The sequence below is a fragment of the Lonchura striata genome, chromosome 11 (genome assembly GCF_050655825.1).
Source record: "Lonchura striata isolate lonStrDom1 chromosome 11, ASM5065582v1, whole genome shotgun sequence".
NCBI lineage: Eukaryota > Metazoa > Chordata > Aves > Passeriformes > Estrildidae > Lonchura > Lonchura striata.
In genome coordinates, this window is record NC_140713.1 from 10932733 (window position 1) to 10947238 (window position 14506).

At 42.3% G+C, this 14506-nt stretch overlaps 1 protein-coding gene across 1 annotated transcript; it reads right to left on the minus strand.

Annotated features, from left to right (window-relative positions):
• Positions 1 to 1976: 1976 nt before the first annotated feature.
• CCNE1 (cyclin E1) lies at positions 1977 to 14423 on the minus strand (the record flags this gene model as incomplete). Its single annotated transcript, XM_021541081.3, has 11 exons — positions 1977 to 3456; positions 4317 to 4474; positions 4561 to 4672; positions 4755 to 4889; positions 5244 to 5339; positions 6030 to 6176; positions 6968 to 7103; positions 7188 to 7330; positions 13566 to 13634; positions 13824 to 13908; positions 14188 to 14423. Coding segments are annotated over 11 exons (1440 nt in total), but the record flags the coding sequence as incomplete, so codon positions are not given.
• Positions 14424 to 14506: the final 83 nt, after the last annotated feature.

The following is a 14506-nucleotide window of genomic DNA, read 5'->3' on the forward strand; positions in this document are numbered from 1 at the left end:
GCAAATAGCACCCAGGAATAGAGAGAATCCTGAGCCAGGCCTGACGGCTGGTTCTTGCCTCCACCTTGTGCAAGCAGGGATGAAATAAAGCCCTCGTGTTGCAATTCCTGAGAACCAAGAGGAGGTGCTGACCTGACACCTAGAAATAGAAGCAGAGAAACCACCCTCCTGCTTTAGGGCAGACAAGCTGTGCAGAACTATTTCTGTGAACTATTTATACCAATAACTATTTCTGTTAGGTACCTGCAGCATTTACAAGAGCTGAGCAGCTGGCTGACTCAGTGGAGACTGCCATACCTCCATCCTTTCTGCTCACCAGCCCTGTTCCCCTCCACCCCAGCTCACAACTGCAGCCTCAGCTCGTTCATTTGGGGTTATTTCCTTCAATACACCCACAGCAACCCCCAACTTCTAATTTTACAGTAGCAGTAATGCAAAATTAGTACTGAATTCATTTCTGTTGTTCAGTTTCTCTGATGCCCCCAGCTTTCAGACCAAGGTGAGGGTTTGATGCATTGTTATGACAAACCTTTCAGGAGGAGAAGATAATCATGCACCACCTGGGTTACTGCAAATTCAATTTACTTTGCAGCATGCTTTATGCTGGTCTGGAGCTATTAAGGAGATACAGTTTCCAGTTGAGGAGTGTGCAGCACTGCACAGTGAAATTGCTTTCTCAGGATTGCCCAGTGCTGCCCCTCTGCATCATCCTGGGGCTGTTCCCCCCTGGAGGCCTCTCCCCACCTCTGGGGAACACATCTGAGGTCAGAGCCTGCAGGAATATAATATTTGGTACCAGCCTATCTTCTTTGGACAAACTTCAGCCCAAACACCCCAAGACCTTTTTCTCTTACCTAGCCAGGCAGAGGTTCCCCCTCCACCAGACTAGGCCAGGAACAAAATCTAGAAGAGGATTCACAAGCAAAGAAATAGGGAGGAAACTCCCTCTTGGAGGTGGTTGGCTTTTTTCTAATAGGGACAACTATCTTCCTTAAAATTACCGGCACTCTTCTTCCCTAAAAAGCTTCTTTTCAGCTCATGGTAACCAATGCCATTTTTTTTTTTCAAGCTACCCTAGACAGGCAGCACCAGACAGACAAGACAGTATCCATGTGTTGCAACAGAAAACCAGAAACAGTTTTTATAGAAAGTGAGAAAGTAAGAAAATAGCACTCAAGGTAAGTCCCCCCAGCTGGGACATGACTGCATTCCTACCTGGGGAGCTGCAAAGCCACCATCTCCATGCTCTGAACACACTGCCTTCCATCAGAATAGGGAGCTGACCTTTCACAAAAGAAAGAACTGTCAAATTAACAGGATTACCATCTGAAGCAGAGGTCACATTTGGAGAGAGGCCTGTTGTCTGAACAAGTTTAATTCACATGTGTATCTATCTCCCAGATCCTGGCTTTCCACACAGCCCAGAAATACATGGAACATCTACATTCACTCTTACATAGGTATTAAGCATAGTTAGATATTTAGCTTAAACTGAAAGTTAAGAGTTTACCATATCTCTAATATTCCTACAGGACATTTTCTTGAACAGTTAAATGCAATCCCCATTTTTAAAAGGACAATTAGAAATTAAAAAACAGAATTGCAATTTTGTTGTGAAACATCCAAAAGGGACTAAGATCTGAAAATAAACACCAAAAGACCTAGCACTGAAGCATGGTTGCTGATTTAGGAATTAAGCCTAGACACTACCTTTCAGGAGGATTAGTTTCCTTCACCTACCCCCATTTTGTGTTCTATATTTAAGGACAAAGCACCAAAATATGTCTTGGCAAATCCTCAATAATCAGCAAAAAATTACATCCCCTTTGTCTAGGACATGCAATTCTCTGAGAAATTAAAACCCCTCTAAACTGGCACCAGCAAACATGTTCAGTTCACATTTGCACTTGTTAACACAGAACTTATAACCAACCATTCATTGCAAGGAAAAAAGCCAGCAGCACCAAAGAACTTGCTTACCATTAATTACCACAGGCATTTTTATTACATTAAAGCTTTAACATTTATCAGAATACTGGGTCAGGGAAGAGAAAATAGCAGAATAACTTAAAAAATAATAAGAAGCAACCTTGCTGGGAACTATTGTTTTAAAAAATTCTAGCCAACAACATAATGGGAGCTTCCTGAAATATTAAATGTTATCTGCAGCAGGACATGATGAACCCTGATAGTCTCACAAAAGCTTTCAATGTTATTAAACAGTCCTTCAAAGCAAGCACCAAAAAGCAGGCAAAAAAAGAACCATTTATTTCTGTGCTCCCCTCTTCTCCAGAACCATGAGTTTCCAGAAAATATCCCACTAGGACCTCTGTGATTCTCAGACAATGCAAAGGTCAAAGATTTCACTGTAACAAGGCACATACCTCTCCAAAATTAAACTCTGCACACATGACTGTTTGTCAAATACTGTGCCAAACACCTAATGTTTGAATTATTTTTTAGGAAGAGGTAGACTTGTCCTACTGCTCACCTTAGGGTAACAGTCCAGACAACCTGATTCAAGAATTTCCCAGTAAGCTAATCATTACAGAATGTTAAGGAAGCATTCCTCATGTACTTGTCATGTTTATTATCCCCTTCCCAGCCTCCTGTAGCTGGCTAGAGGAAATCCAAGTAGCCCAACATGACAATTTTACCTTAGTATCCACACAAAGTTTCCATGGATAAGCCAATAGTGGTGAATAAATAAGCAATACTTACTACACTACTCATCCCCAACTCCCACAATTATTAATGGTCACAGTCTGAAAAAGCCTTAACTGATCATAGTTAAAAGAAATATAGAAATATACATAAAACCAGCTGTCTTAGACAGCATTTTTATTAAAAATGAATACACAGAGACATAGCAGCTTTTACAATAAAAGAGTTTTTTAAAAAGGCATCAAGTTGTAAGCCAACCATTCAAAAAAGAGGCTTTGAAATGTTGTCTTCCACAGCACTTTTTGCCCATTTGTCAACAAGGGACAGAAATCTGCAGATTACCCAAAGGACAAACAGGCACAGTAAACTAATCTAAACTTCAAGCCCTTTTTTGAACAGTTGATCAAGCATCACCCTCCATAGCAGCATCTGGAGCACACTTCAGTGTTCTTTCAAGTGGCTGGTGTACTTGATCCATTTCTTTAAAATATTTTAACATTCAATAAAACTATTTCAAATAGAAAATCTTCCGTCACATGAAAGTAAGGTTTCCTTTTCAGATTCCGAGAAAGCTTATGAACTTCACTGGCAGCATTTCTGTAATGGAGCAGGAGCTAAAACCAGCAGAACAGGCACTTCAGCAAAATTGTCTGTCACCAGTCCCTAAAGTCATATTGATTGCAGTCCAGAAGACAGTTTCTTGCTACTTTGTGGTGGTGTAAGGACACCAGTGGGGAAAGGTGAAGTCCTATTTTGTTCAGCCAATATGGCTTGTTTTGCTTGAGCTCTGTCCTGAAACCACATGAGAAAGAAAAAATCTTTACTCTGGTGTGTCTATGGAACAGATCAATAGAATTTAGTGTTTTATAATCTGATAGGTTGTTCATTTGGAAAAGCATATGCATATATCCATATCTAACCCTTCAAACAGTAAATGATAAATCACACAGTACACAGTAGTTACTTGTAGTACGACTCCGTGATCAGTATTAGTTTTTGGAATCTGATGATTAGCATTAAGCATTCATAACATACAAGCACTCCTGTACCTTCAAGAAAGCAAAATGCAGAAACAATTGAGCAGGAAGAACTTTAACTTCTACCTAGAATTCAATAACCTAAAGAGAAAAACTAACCCCAACAGCTGAAACCACAATTCGTTGAACAAAATTTTCATTCTCTGCAAGTTTCTCACACTAAAAACCACTGCTTATCAATGACCACTGTCACATAACAGTCACACTAGCTCAGTCTCTCAAGTGATCAATCTTTATTTTTATCTGGATCAGACAAGACTATATTAGTGGTATTTCCTAGAGAGAAAGGTCTAACACATGGTACTTGAAGTATCCCAAAGGATAGCAAAATGCTTCCGATTTCTAGGGTAATTATATGCTTTTGATATGAGAGGCTGAAGGCACATCTTTTTAAATCATCTTTTTAAACTAAATACTGAACAAGACAGTACTAAGAAAAGTCTTTGTCTCAAGAATTTTGGATCAGGACTACAAGCTTATGCCTTTTATCATATCAATACACTCACTCTCAATCTGTTCATGCTTCTCTTAAGTTGACTGTATGTCCTAACCAAAGAAACAAGACTTCAGAGACTTTACAGACAGGTTTTTGGTCTCCATTCTGCACATACATACCAGCAAATCAAAGCTGTTAATGTGTATCTGTATATTGTGCAAATCTTCAGGAGGTATCCCACTAAAGTGTTTGAGTTTGGAGCTTCCTACTTCCCTCAGAGCCATGGCAAACGGGACCATCCATTTCACACAGTCCTCAATCTCACAGAATTCATAACCTGCAACACAGGACACATACTTATCTGCCTGAATGAAGACATAATATTTGTCAACACACAAGATTTAAGTCTATAAATGCCAATACCTGAAACTTTCTGCATCAACTCAGATGAAGAGAAGTGATACAAAGCAGAAGCTGCAAGTATTCCATAGGTATATTCCAACCAGCCAATATCCAGCACACAGAGATCCAAGAGCTAAAAGAAAACAGATGTTTAGTAAGCCTGACAGAAAAACACTTTTCCAGGTGAAACAGCATTTGAAGGAAAACAGTCTTACCTCTGTTATTTGTACAAATATCTGCTGTGGATACTGTGGCAGCATTACCTCATACAGATCATTTAAATATGCAACTTGCAGGTAAATGTTTAGCCACGATACAACTGTCAGTGGATTTAAGTTCCAATTAAGAGCCTGAAAGAACAGACATACACAAGACTTCAATTAAAATTAAGTTCCTAACTTAAACCATGCAAGATGGTTAAGCAATCACAAACTCTAATCCCAGCTGGTTAAGGCATCTTTAGAAAATGCAAACCAAATACTTTCCTGTAGCTCTTCCTGCTGATAGTCAGGGAACAAATAATTTTGTTACTACACACATCCTGGTGGATGCTTTAGATCACTTGTTACCTAAAGAAAACACTACTTTCTAATTAGTACGAAAAATTGTGCCTCTTAGCAGCACCTAAGATTAACTGAGAAGCTCTGCTTTCAGTCTGATTGTGCTATATATTTTTACAAACTAATTCCACTTGTAAATATTACCTTCATAATTATCAATTCCATACTGATGATTTCATCTTCTGTACAGGCTCCATCCGTAACATAGGCAAATTGGTGCAACTTTGGTGGATAAATTTCCTGAAAGACGGGAGATCAAATATTTAATTTGTGGAACAGGCTGCAACTAGTCTCATGTGTTCCTTATCCCCGCATTCTAAATCCTGTGCTCTCTGCCTTTAATAGACAGATTTCTTGTTCATCATAGCCTTCAACTCTCACTTTGGATGGATCAGCACAAACCTGCATTGTTTTACTACAGCACCACTGTGATTGTATCCTAACTGACATCAAGATTTTTTTAAGCATCCTAAAGAAAAGGCCTTTTATCTCTTGCTTAAGAACAGACTGAACAGCAGCTCTCTTAAATGACTAAGAACTTAAAAAGCACTGGGTATTTTAGTAGTTCAAATTGCTCCAGTCAATAATAGCTCAGACTATCATGCAGTAGGTACTCTGTTGCAATGAAATTGCAACAAGTGGTCTCTGTATACAGCAGCCAGCCAAAAATTCATTTAGCAACTGCAACTAAAACTTAAGATTTATTCCAACACTGAATTCTCTAATGAGAAAACTAGCTAATATCACAGCATAATTTTACCCACTTCTAAAAAAAAAGGCATGTTGAAAAAAAAAAATCTTTGTTCTGTCTTCCATTTGAAAAAAATGATAGCAAGTAACTCCATAAAGCTTTCCACAATCTGTCCAGCATCCAATAAGTGTGCTGCATCTATTCACATTTTTATGGTAAGCAAAGCTGGAGACACTTACCTCAAGCTTTGCTGCTATGAATAGAGAAGTGACACCAATAAGCTGCAAGAGTGTTTTTACAACATCCTGTTGTGTTGCCATAAAGCGATCAAAGAAATCTTGTGCTAAATAAAAAGTTTCTCTATGAAGTTTGTAGGCTTCACAAACCTGGAGAGACAATAGAGATTACAAAGGTCAAGAACAGTGTTAAAGTCAAAACTAGATGTTACATATGTATTTAAAAAAAAAGCATAAGATAGACAAAATTTATATTGGCTTTCTACTTCACTGCTATTGTGAAGTAACATTTTAACTGCAAGAGTTAAACAGTTTCCTTTGACACAAGATGACTGCCATTACAATAACTTTCAAGAACAAAAACAGACCACAGTGAAAACCCTTCTAGGAAATGCAAGCACATGTTCCAACAATGTCAGAACATCAGTTCCTCATTTTTTGCAAAGATCCATCACTCCAACACCTCAGAAGAGAAAATTCTTACAAGCTGTTTAAGAATAGGGATTATGCCACCAAGTCATCCAAATAGTGAAACAGACTCAGACACAAGAGGAGCTGTAGCACATTCTGCATGACAAAAACAGACAAAAAGGCTGGAAGATGGATCTGATCTGAGCTTCCCACCTTCCTTCTAACAGTGACTTTTGTAACTATTTGTTCAGCCTTTGTCTGCAGTGTGACCTTAAAAGCTTACCCTGTTTTAGGGACAAATTGATTATTGCCTACTATCAATCTAAATGAGTAACAGAATGTATTGACAGTCTGCAAATCATCAGCTCAGTAAATCATATATTCTTTAAGTTTGGTGTCATTCATTGACAAAATTTAACATGAAGACAAGTATCTGGAGCTAAACATGCTCCTGAAGTGCACTCATGACAGTTATTAGTGCACTTCAACAAAAGCACACTTGAAACGCTCACAAGCACAGAAAAGCTTACCTCCATAAGCCAGTCTAGAAGGACGGCTCTCATTTTAGGCTGTAGCTGGGGGTGCCTTTGCAAGTAGAATTTATCCCGCACATAGGTCTCTTCTTTGTTTATCATGTTTTTCCATACATCATCCTTGCTTGCCCAGCTAAAAGAGATCAGTGTTTAGTCTTGGATCATGACTGATAATTAACAGGAGGAAGGCAGAGCAGCGGCAGCCCAGCACACTCACCCTAGAGCTGGCAGTGGGGAGGCTCTGGTGGGAACAACGCTCAGATGGACAAAGCGTGAGTAATCGACGTGAACAGGATCGTCGTCTTTATCCGGCGTGGGGATCAGCATGTGGGCATGCTCATGGATGTTATTCCAGGACTTCTGGCAAGTCAAACAGGAGATTTTACACTGTGCTTTTTAAAGTCATTGTTTTAGTTGTAGATATGTAACACTCGTAACTTCTGTCACAGTTTCTTGCCAATGTCTTATCTCTTTGAACTGCACAGAATCACAGAATGGCGGAGGCTGGCAGGCACCTCCAGATCTTTTCATCAAGCTCCCTGCTCACACAGGGCCACCAAGAGCCAGTTGCCCAGGACCACAAACAGAAGACTTCAGAGTATCTTCAAGGATGGAGACACCAGAACTATTTTGGACAACCTGTGCCATGCTTGGCTGCCCTCACAGTAAAAAGCATTCCATGATACTCAGGGAACCTCTTCTGCTTCAGTGTGTTCATCTCCTCTTGTCCCATCACACAAAGAGCTTAGCTCCACCTTCTTTATATCTTCCCTTCAAATAGTTATAAACAATTGACACAAATCCCCACAGACCTTCTCTCCTGGCTAAACAGCCCCAGCTTCCTCATCCTTTCCTTATCAGCAAGATGTTCTGGTTCCCAAATTACCTTAATGGACCTTTCTTGTATGCTCAAGTCTTTTTTCACTGGGGAGCCCACAACTGGACACAACACTACAGATGTGGCCTCACCTGAGCTGAGTAGAGGGGATTTTGCTTATAATATGCACAGTAGAGAAAGTTTGGAACTAAAGCTGAAGAACATTCACCCTGCTCTTTTGAAGGCCCACAACTGTTTCATGGAAAGATACCCATGTCAGAACCTCCTACTCTCATGCTGTGTTTTTTTTTTTACCAAAAATATACTTACCCTCAGGTAAAGAACAAGCAGATGGAACTCAAAGACCCAAAAATGAGGTCAGGATTTCTGGTAAGGAATATGTAGATAATATGCCTGAAGCCATGCTTTCATGCAAAGCATCTCAGATGGTAAACACAGCAAAATAGTTTGTAGGATTTTGTACTCATTCATTTAGCAGAGTTAAACTAAAAACCCAAAGCACATATGACCCGATTTTCAGAATACAGCCAAGTACATGTTAAACAATTGCTACTAAACTATCAAGCTGATAATTTAATACACCAAATTCTGCCCTGGTCTGCAAACATCAGATATTCAAAACTTCACCTGGCATTTGGACCAGAATTTAAACCTAGAACACTTTATTTGGACCAGAACTTAAATCTACGTTTACTCTTCTACCATCTAACTCTTTAACAGGATCTTGTACGCTTCACACAGTGCCCCAGGAAAACACTACTTTATTTGCAGTAGAATACAAAGCCAGCACCGTGTCACCATGCCTAAGCAAATCAAAATTTGACATTTCTGTTTAAGACTGAAGTCAGCCTTCTTACTGCAAATTGATCAGTTCTGCACTACTAAAAGGACAGAACTCCCCAACAGATTTCTAATGTGCTAAAAAAAATTAAAAACAAGTTCAGAAGAATCATTAGGCACTATCAAGTAAAACACCATGTGAAACTTTGCCTCTTGCAAGAAAGCTTCCACAGCTGATTTTTGCCATCTGACATCACTTTCCAGCAAAATGGCTCCTTCCTGCACCAGTTTCACAAACAGAAGCCACTGACTTGATGAAACAAAAACCACATTTTGCAGCTCTCTCACAGCTAAGACTGCTTTGCACTTTGAATTACTGACACACAGATCAGTCTTCTTTCTTCTTGGGAGTTCTACATGCAAATACAGCATAGCTACATACCCAGCCATGCCAGGATTTAATTTGGGTGGGGAGGAGGCAAAACAAGGGAATAGTATTCCTTATCTTAAAAATTACAGACTCCTCACAAACTGAAAGTTTGAATGAAAATGTTGCATCAGCATTGCTTAAAGTTAATTTTTGTCCTCCCTCAAAACTAGACTTTAGTCACACTTTGTTCTCCAAACTGCACAGCAAGCCCAGCTGCCAACAGCCTTTGGAGAAGTGCTGTCTTATCAGTTAATCAGCAAACAGAAAAGCAGTAGATTATACAGTATCTATTTAAAGGTGCCTACTACACCAGCAGCTTCTGAAGGACAAGAGACTTCCTCACAAAGCTCTCAGACACATCACATGCAGCAATACTAAAGATATTTCACCACCCTCAATTTTCCATAAGGAAACAGAAATCAAAGTTCAAGAGCCTCTTAGGTGTTTTGAAAAGAAGGGAAAACAAAGTTTTCAACAACATAATATCACTTAACAAGACATTGGGGAAAAGATGTGAGCAACACTACAAGTACACAGCTCAGCTGGAGACAAGAATGAAACTAACGTGCAGGGCCTCAAAAGAAAGCAGCCTATGGGGAAGGAGACAGGAATTAATTAGTGGGGGTAAGGGAGCACCATAACTCTGGCACAGATTTTGGTTGAGAGAATGAACATATCAATCAGGCTCTTGAATCTTTAAAACAGATTTAGCAAGACACTCAATTGAAAGCAAGAAACACTATCAAGAAATTGCATTACCCCACACTGCAATTGTAAGGAAATAGGAGCCACCACTGAAAAAAGAAACAGTTTAAGATGGGGAGGGTATAAAGAAACCATTAAGAACTTCCTTTGGGCTTGCACAGAGCCAATCCAAAAGTGAAGACCTGTCAGAAAGCAACAGCTATTACCCAGAATCTGTGCAGTCTAGCAGAGGAAACACTACAGTCCTGGGCTTACTTCTGAGACAAACATGAGCTGCAGTAGAACAGAAGCAAACACAGCAGTGGGGAGAATGGCCTCTTCAAATCTGTATGGAGCTCAGCAAGAAAGCTTGGTGACACCACAGAAATGTTCCAGGTACAGAAGCAACTAATCAGATGCTGATCTCAATCTCAGACCTAAGAGTAAGAGACAGACTGGAGGAAAAAAGCACCTCAGAAGGCTCATTAGGAGGAGAGGTACCAAGAGGAAGAAGGTGGGTTATAAGACCATTAGAGCATCCAATCCCATACAGTTCCAAACAGAGAAAACCGAGAAGTTCAGAAGTGGGAGTCTTTTTAAAGCTCAAACATTAGCAGACCTCAGTTTCCTGCAGCATGTCACCATTCACTGATACATCAAATATTCATAGAAAACAATATTTTTGAACAACCTTCAGGATATAGATCAGACACAAAACAGCAGGTCAACCACTGGGGTTACTGGTTAAAGGCCAGGCAGGGTCTTCAGTGAAGAAGAAACACCTAAAAATACAAACTGCTGAAACACTTGGGCACCTCAATGTGAGTTAGGAGTCACCAGAATGAGCTTCTACTGACAAGCAAGGAGTGCAGCAGAAGGAAAAGAATGACAGAACTACATTCAAACAGCAACATCAGAGGTTTCTCAGCATGGAAATCAATGGCAGGGGAACAGGCCTGTTGTCACCCTAAAAGCAGCACCTTATACCATAGACAATGGTATCACTTCCAAGTCCACAGCCTTAGTTTGCCCATCAGAAATAGCAAGACCTATAATTCTAGCCATTTTTCACTCATAAACTGCATTGCTTTGAAGTAATTTTTCTTTGCATCAGAAAGGAATTACAGATTTAGCAAACAGGATAGAAAATAGCAGCTCACACTATTAAGTGGGTCCAATCCTATTGGGATAGTTTATGAGTGTCTACTCATTTAAAATGTCCTGAACCAGATTAAGCCAAGTCAGTTCTCAACATGTATATAGTTTAGACTCCTTTTTTGTGGGCTTTGTTTTGTTTGGTTTTTTAATTGAATCTTCAAAAGTTAATCTACATTAGCAAAATAAACTTTCTGAGGCTACTTTCAAAACACTTAGGTGAAACACTCTGACAATGCTAACATCAGATTCTGAAAAACATCTAGTGAGAAACTGATCAAAACTCCTTCATGAGAGTTTACTCCACGTTCACATGTGAAAGCATTAGCTAGTTTCATCTAAAGGAACTAACTTATAGATTCAATTTTTCACTTTATATGGAGGTGATCATGCAACTTGTATCACAATTACACAGATTATTCTAATCTAGTTAGATGAATTTTGTTTTACATGGAGCCTCACAAGTGTATTCATCCCCACAAAGCAGCCAGAATTAGTATGAGAATTGCTAGCAGAATTACAGCAGTGCCAGTTCTCCAAAATCAAACACAGAATTTATACAATATTCTGCTGTCACAGACCTGATGATATAGCCACCCTTTCATCACATAAAGGGTAACGGCATCCTAATTAAGAACTGAGGCCTTATGTTCCACAGAAGCAAACTAATGAATTGACTATGAAGATGTCATAAAGTGGGATGTGACTCTGATATTTTGCCTTGTGGATAAGCTAGTGTCAGTAAACAATTTATTTAATGCAGAAGTCATGTGGTATAGGCTGCAGTGGATTTATAGCTGCTTGCATTTTAGAACTGTCGTGTCTCCACAGAATAACTGTCGCCCTGGCTATCATTCCAGCCTGCTATACTGCTGCTGGAACCGTAAACATATTCTCATTAGTGGTCCATGGCAATTTATATCAGAGAATAGCTTGTGTCACACCACAGACTGAAGAGCTGCCGCTGTGCAGCCAAATGTTAGCTTTTTTAACCAGATCTGGAACAATCTGGCTACTTTGTCACAACAAAAATACCTGATCTCTGTAGGGAAAGATATAGGCATGATATTATTTATTGTTTATAGAATGAAAGGGTCAAATTCTACCAGCATACTATAATTACCTTGAAAAATTCCCAAGAAAATATTTTTGATGTGTACTACCTATATTATCTAAGTTTTAGTTTACCTATCCATACTGAAGTAACACTAAATGGCTATCAAGCCAAGAGTACAAACAAGGAGACAAAACTGGAAGTCTTTATCTGCTTTGAAAACTGAAGGTCAACATATGCAAAAGATACTTCAAGTTTCCTTCCACTGTCTTTCTGGAAGACAGTAAAACTGGGTCCCCATTGAGATTTTCTAAGAAATACCTTATTATTATGCAATAAACATGCACGAGAAGGCCTTGCTCAGTTTAAACAGAATGAATCTTCTGGTGAAGGAGAAAGTTGCAGTGAAGGACAGGCAGCTCTTCCTTGTCAGAAGTGAGAAATTAGTTTAATATACTGTGCAAAAGAAAGACAGAAGGGAAGGAGAGATCCCCTCATTAAATGCTCACCATTTGAGCCCTGCTTAATATGTTGACTGATAACTAGTGTACGCAGTTGCAACAAGCAGAGGCCATTCCAAACAATGATGCCCATCTGTTATGGAAGCACTTCAGTCTTAGAACTTCCAGCTGCCACTTTGGGTTAGATGAGCCACATTCTGCATTGCCTCACCTACCAAATGAGGACAGGCAGCACATCCTGAGCACAACTTCCGCGACTTCACCATCACCCTGTGTGTGCAGTGACAGGCTGGAGTGACAGTGACTGAGCAGGAGTGCACGTGTTCAGGGGAAAAAGGAGGGGAATGAACCTATTCCAGGACACAGGCTACTCAAGGTACAAAAGCATCATGCTTTCAACATCACACAGCATCCAACAGAGATCCCAAAAGCATCTGCTCTTTCAAGACTATGGAAAGCACACAAATGGAACTAGAGGACACCAGTAAAGTGAGTTTTGACTTTTTAAGTTGATTCATTCTACATGTCTTGCTGAGAAAGTTGGCAATGGTCACTATCAACCTCCACCGCAGGACTAATTTTCACAGGTAGAGCAACTTTATAGCAATATTCCTTTGCTCTGCAGAGAAACAAAGCCTGTTTTACTATACCATGAGTATCTAGTACACACTTCCAGGTTCTAACCAAGAACTCCTTACTTAGCCTGTCTAATAATTACCCTTGTCAACAGGAAAAAGGGGACACTTTCCTCTTTCCCAGATGACAAAGAAGTAGAGACACGGCTGCAAAGAGAACCACTTCAAGAGATGATTCTGTCTGCTTGCTTAAGGAGCACAGGTACAAGGTGCATAAGCACATGACTGTACTTTTGCACCTCATGCAGAATAAGTCCAAAGGCTTGACAGGTGCACCTTTGCAACCCCAGGACAGCTGAATACACTTCAGCATTAACATGATGCCTCAGACCAAGACAGGCCTTATATCTTACAAAGGCTTTAAAACTGTATTGAAATATGAACTGTGTTGTTCTGCACACTCCATCATCAACCAGGGCCAACAGTCCCTCAACTGCTATGCAGCATGTAGCAGAAGCAGACCTGTTTCACCACACTGCCATAAAAAATGAGGTACTGCAAAGTAAGTGCAGGGTTAAGCAAGACTACAATATTTACATATAAAGCAAATTCAATTACCTGTTTTTCACACGGCTTTTTTCTAGTCATCTCCATTTTGGCAATTTCTTCATCAGGATCCTGTAAGAACTACAAGAAGCGACACATGATTTCCGGAGCACAGGCGGCGGGACAAGCAGCTGTTGGCAGCTGTGACACAGGCCGGGTCCCGCAGGAGCACAGCCCCGCGGCCCACCCGGCCCGGCCCGGCCCGGCCCACCGCGTGGGGCCCGCACCCAACAAAAGGCGCCGAGGGCGCGGGGCCGGGCCCGCACTCACCGTGGCCACATCGGCTTTCCTCTTGCGGGCTCGCATGGCGGACTCCGTGCCCGCGTCGGCAGGAGCCTTGTCGTGCGCGCAGTCGCTGCGGAGAGAGGGGAAGCTGAGCGAGCGGCGGCCGCGGGCGGCTCGGGGTGCCCGGCCTGCAGGGCCCCGCGCAGGGCGGCCCGGGCACTCACCTCTCCCGGCGCATGGCACCCGCCCGGGCCGGCCGCAGCGCCGCGCCGAACGGGGCCGAGCGGGCCGCAGCCCCCCCACAAAGGCCGGCAGAGGCGCGCAACGGGCGGCCGGACCGGCCCCACCGGCTCCCCCCGCCCCGCGGCCGCCCACCGCCCCCCGCCCGCCCGCGCTGCCGCTCACTCACCGCCGCGCCGGCCCTTGCCGCCCGGGAGCGGGCGGTCGGCGGGTGCCGGGCCGGTGGGGCAGGGCGGGTTCCGCCGGGCGCTGCTGCCTCACGGCGCGGCCGCTCCCGTCCGTGCGCACGGCGCGGGCCGCGCCCGGCGGGACATTTAAACGCGCGGCGGCGGCGCGGGGCCGCCTCCCGGCCGCGCACGTGGCCCCGCCGGGCCGGGGCGGGGCGCGGGAGACGCGCGGGGTCCCGCGCGCGGCCGGGGCGGGGCCGGGGCGGGGCCGGGGCGGGGCCGGGGCGGGGCCGGGGCGGGGCCGGGGCGGGGCCGGGGCGG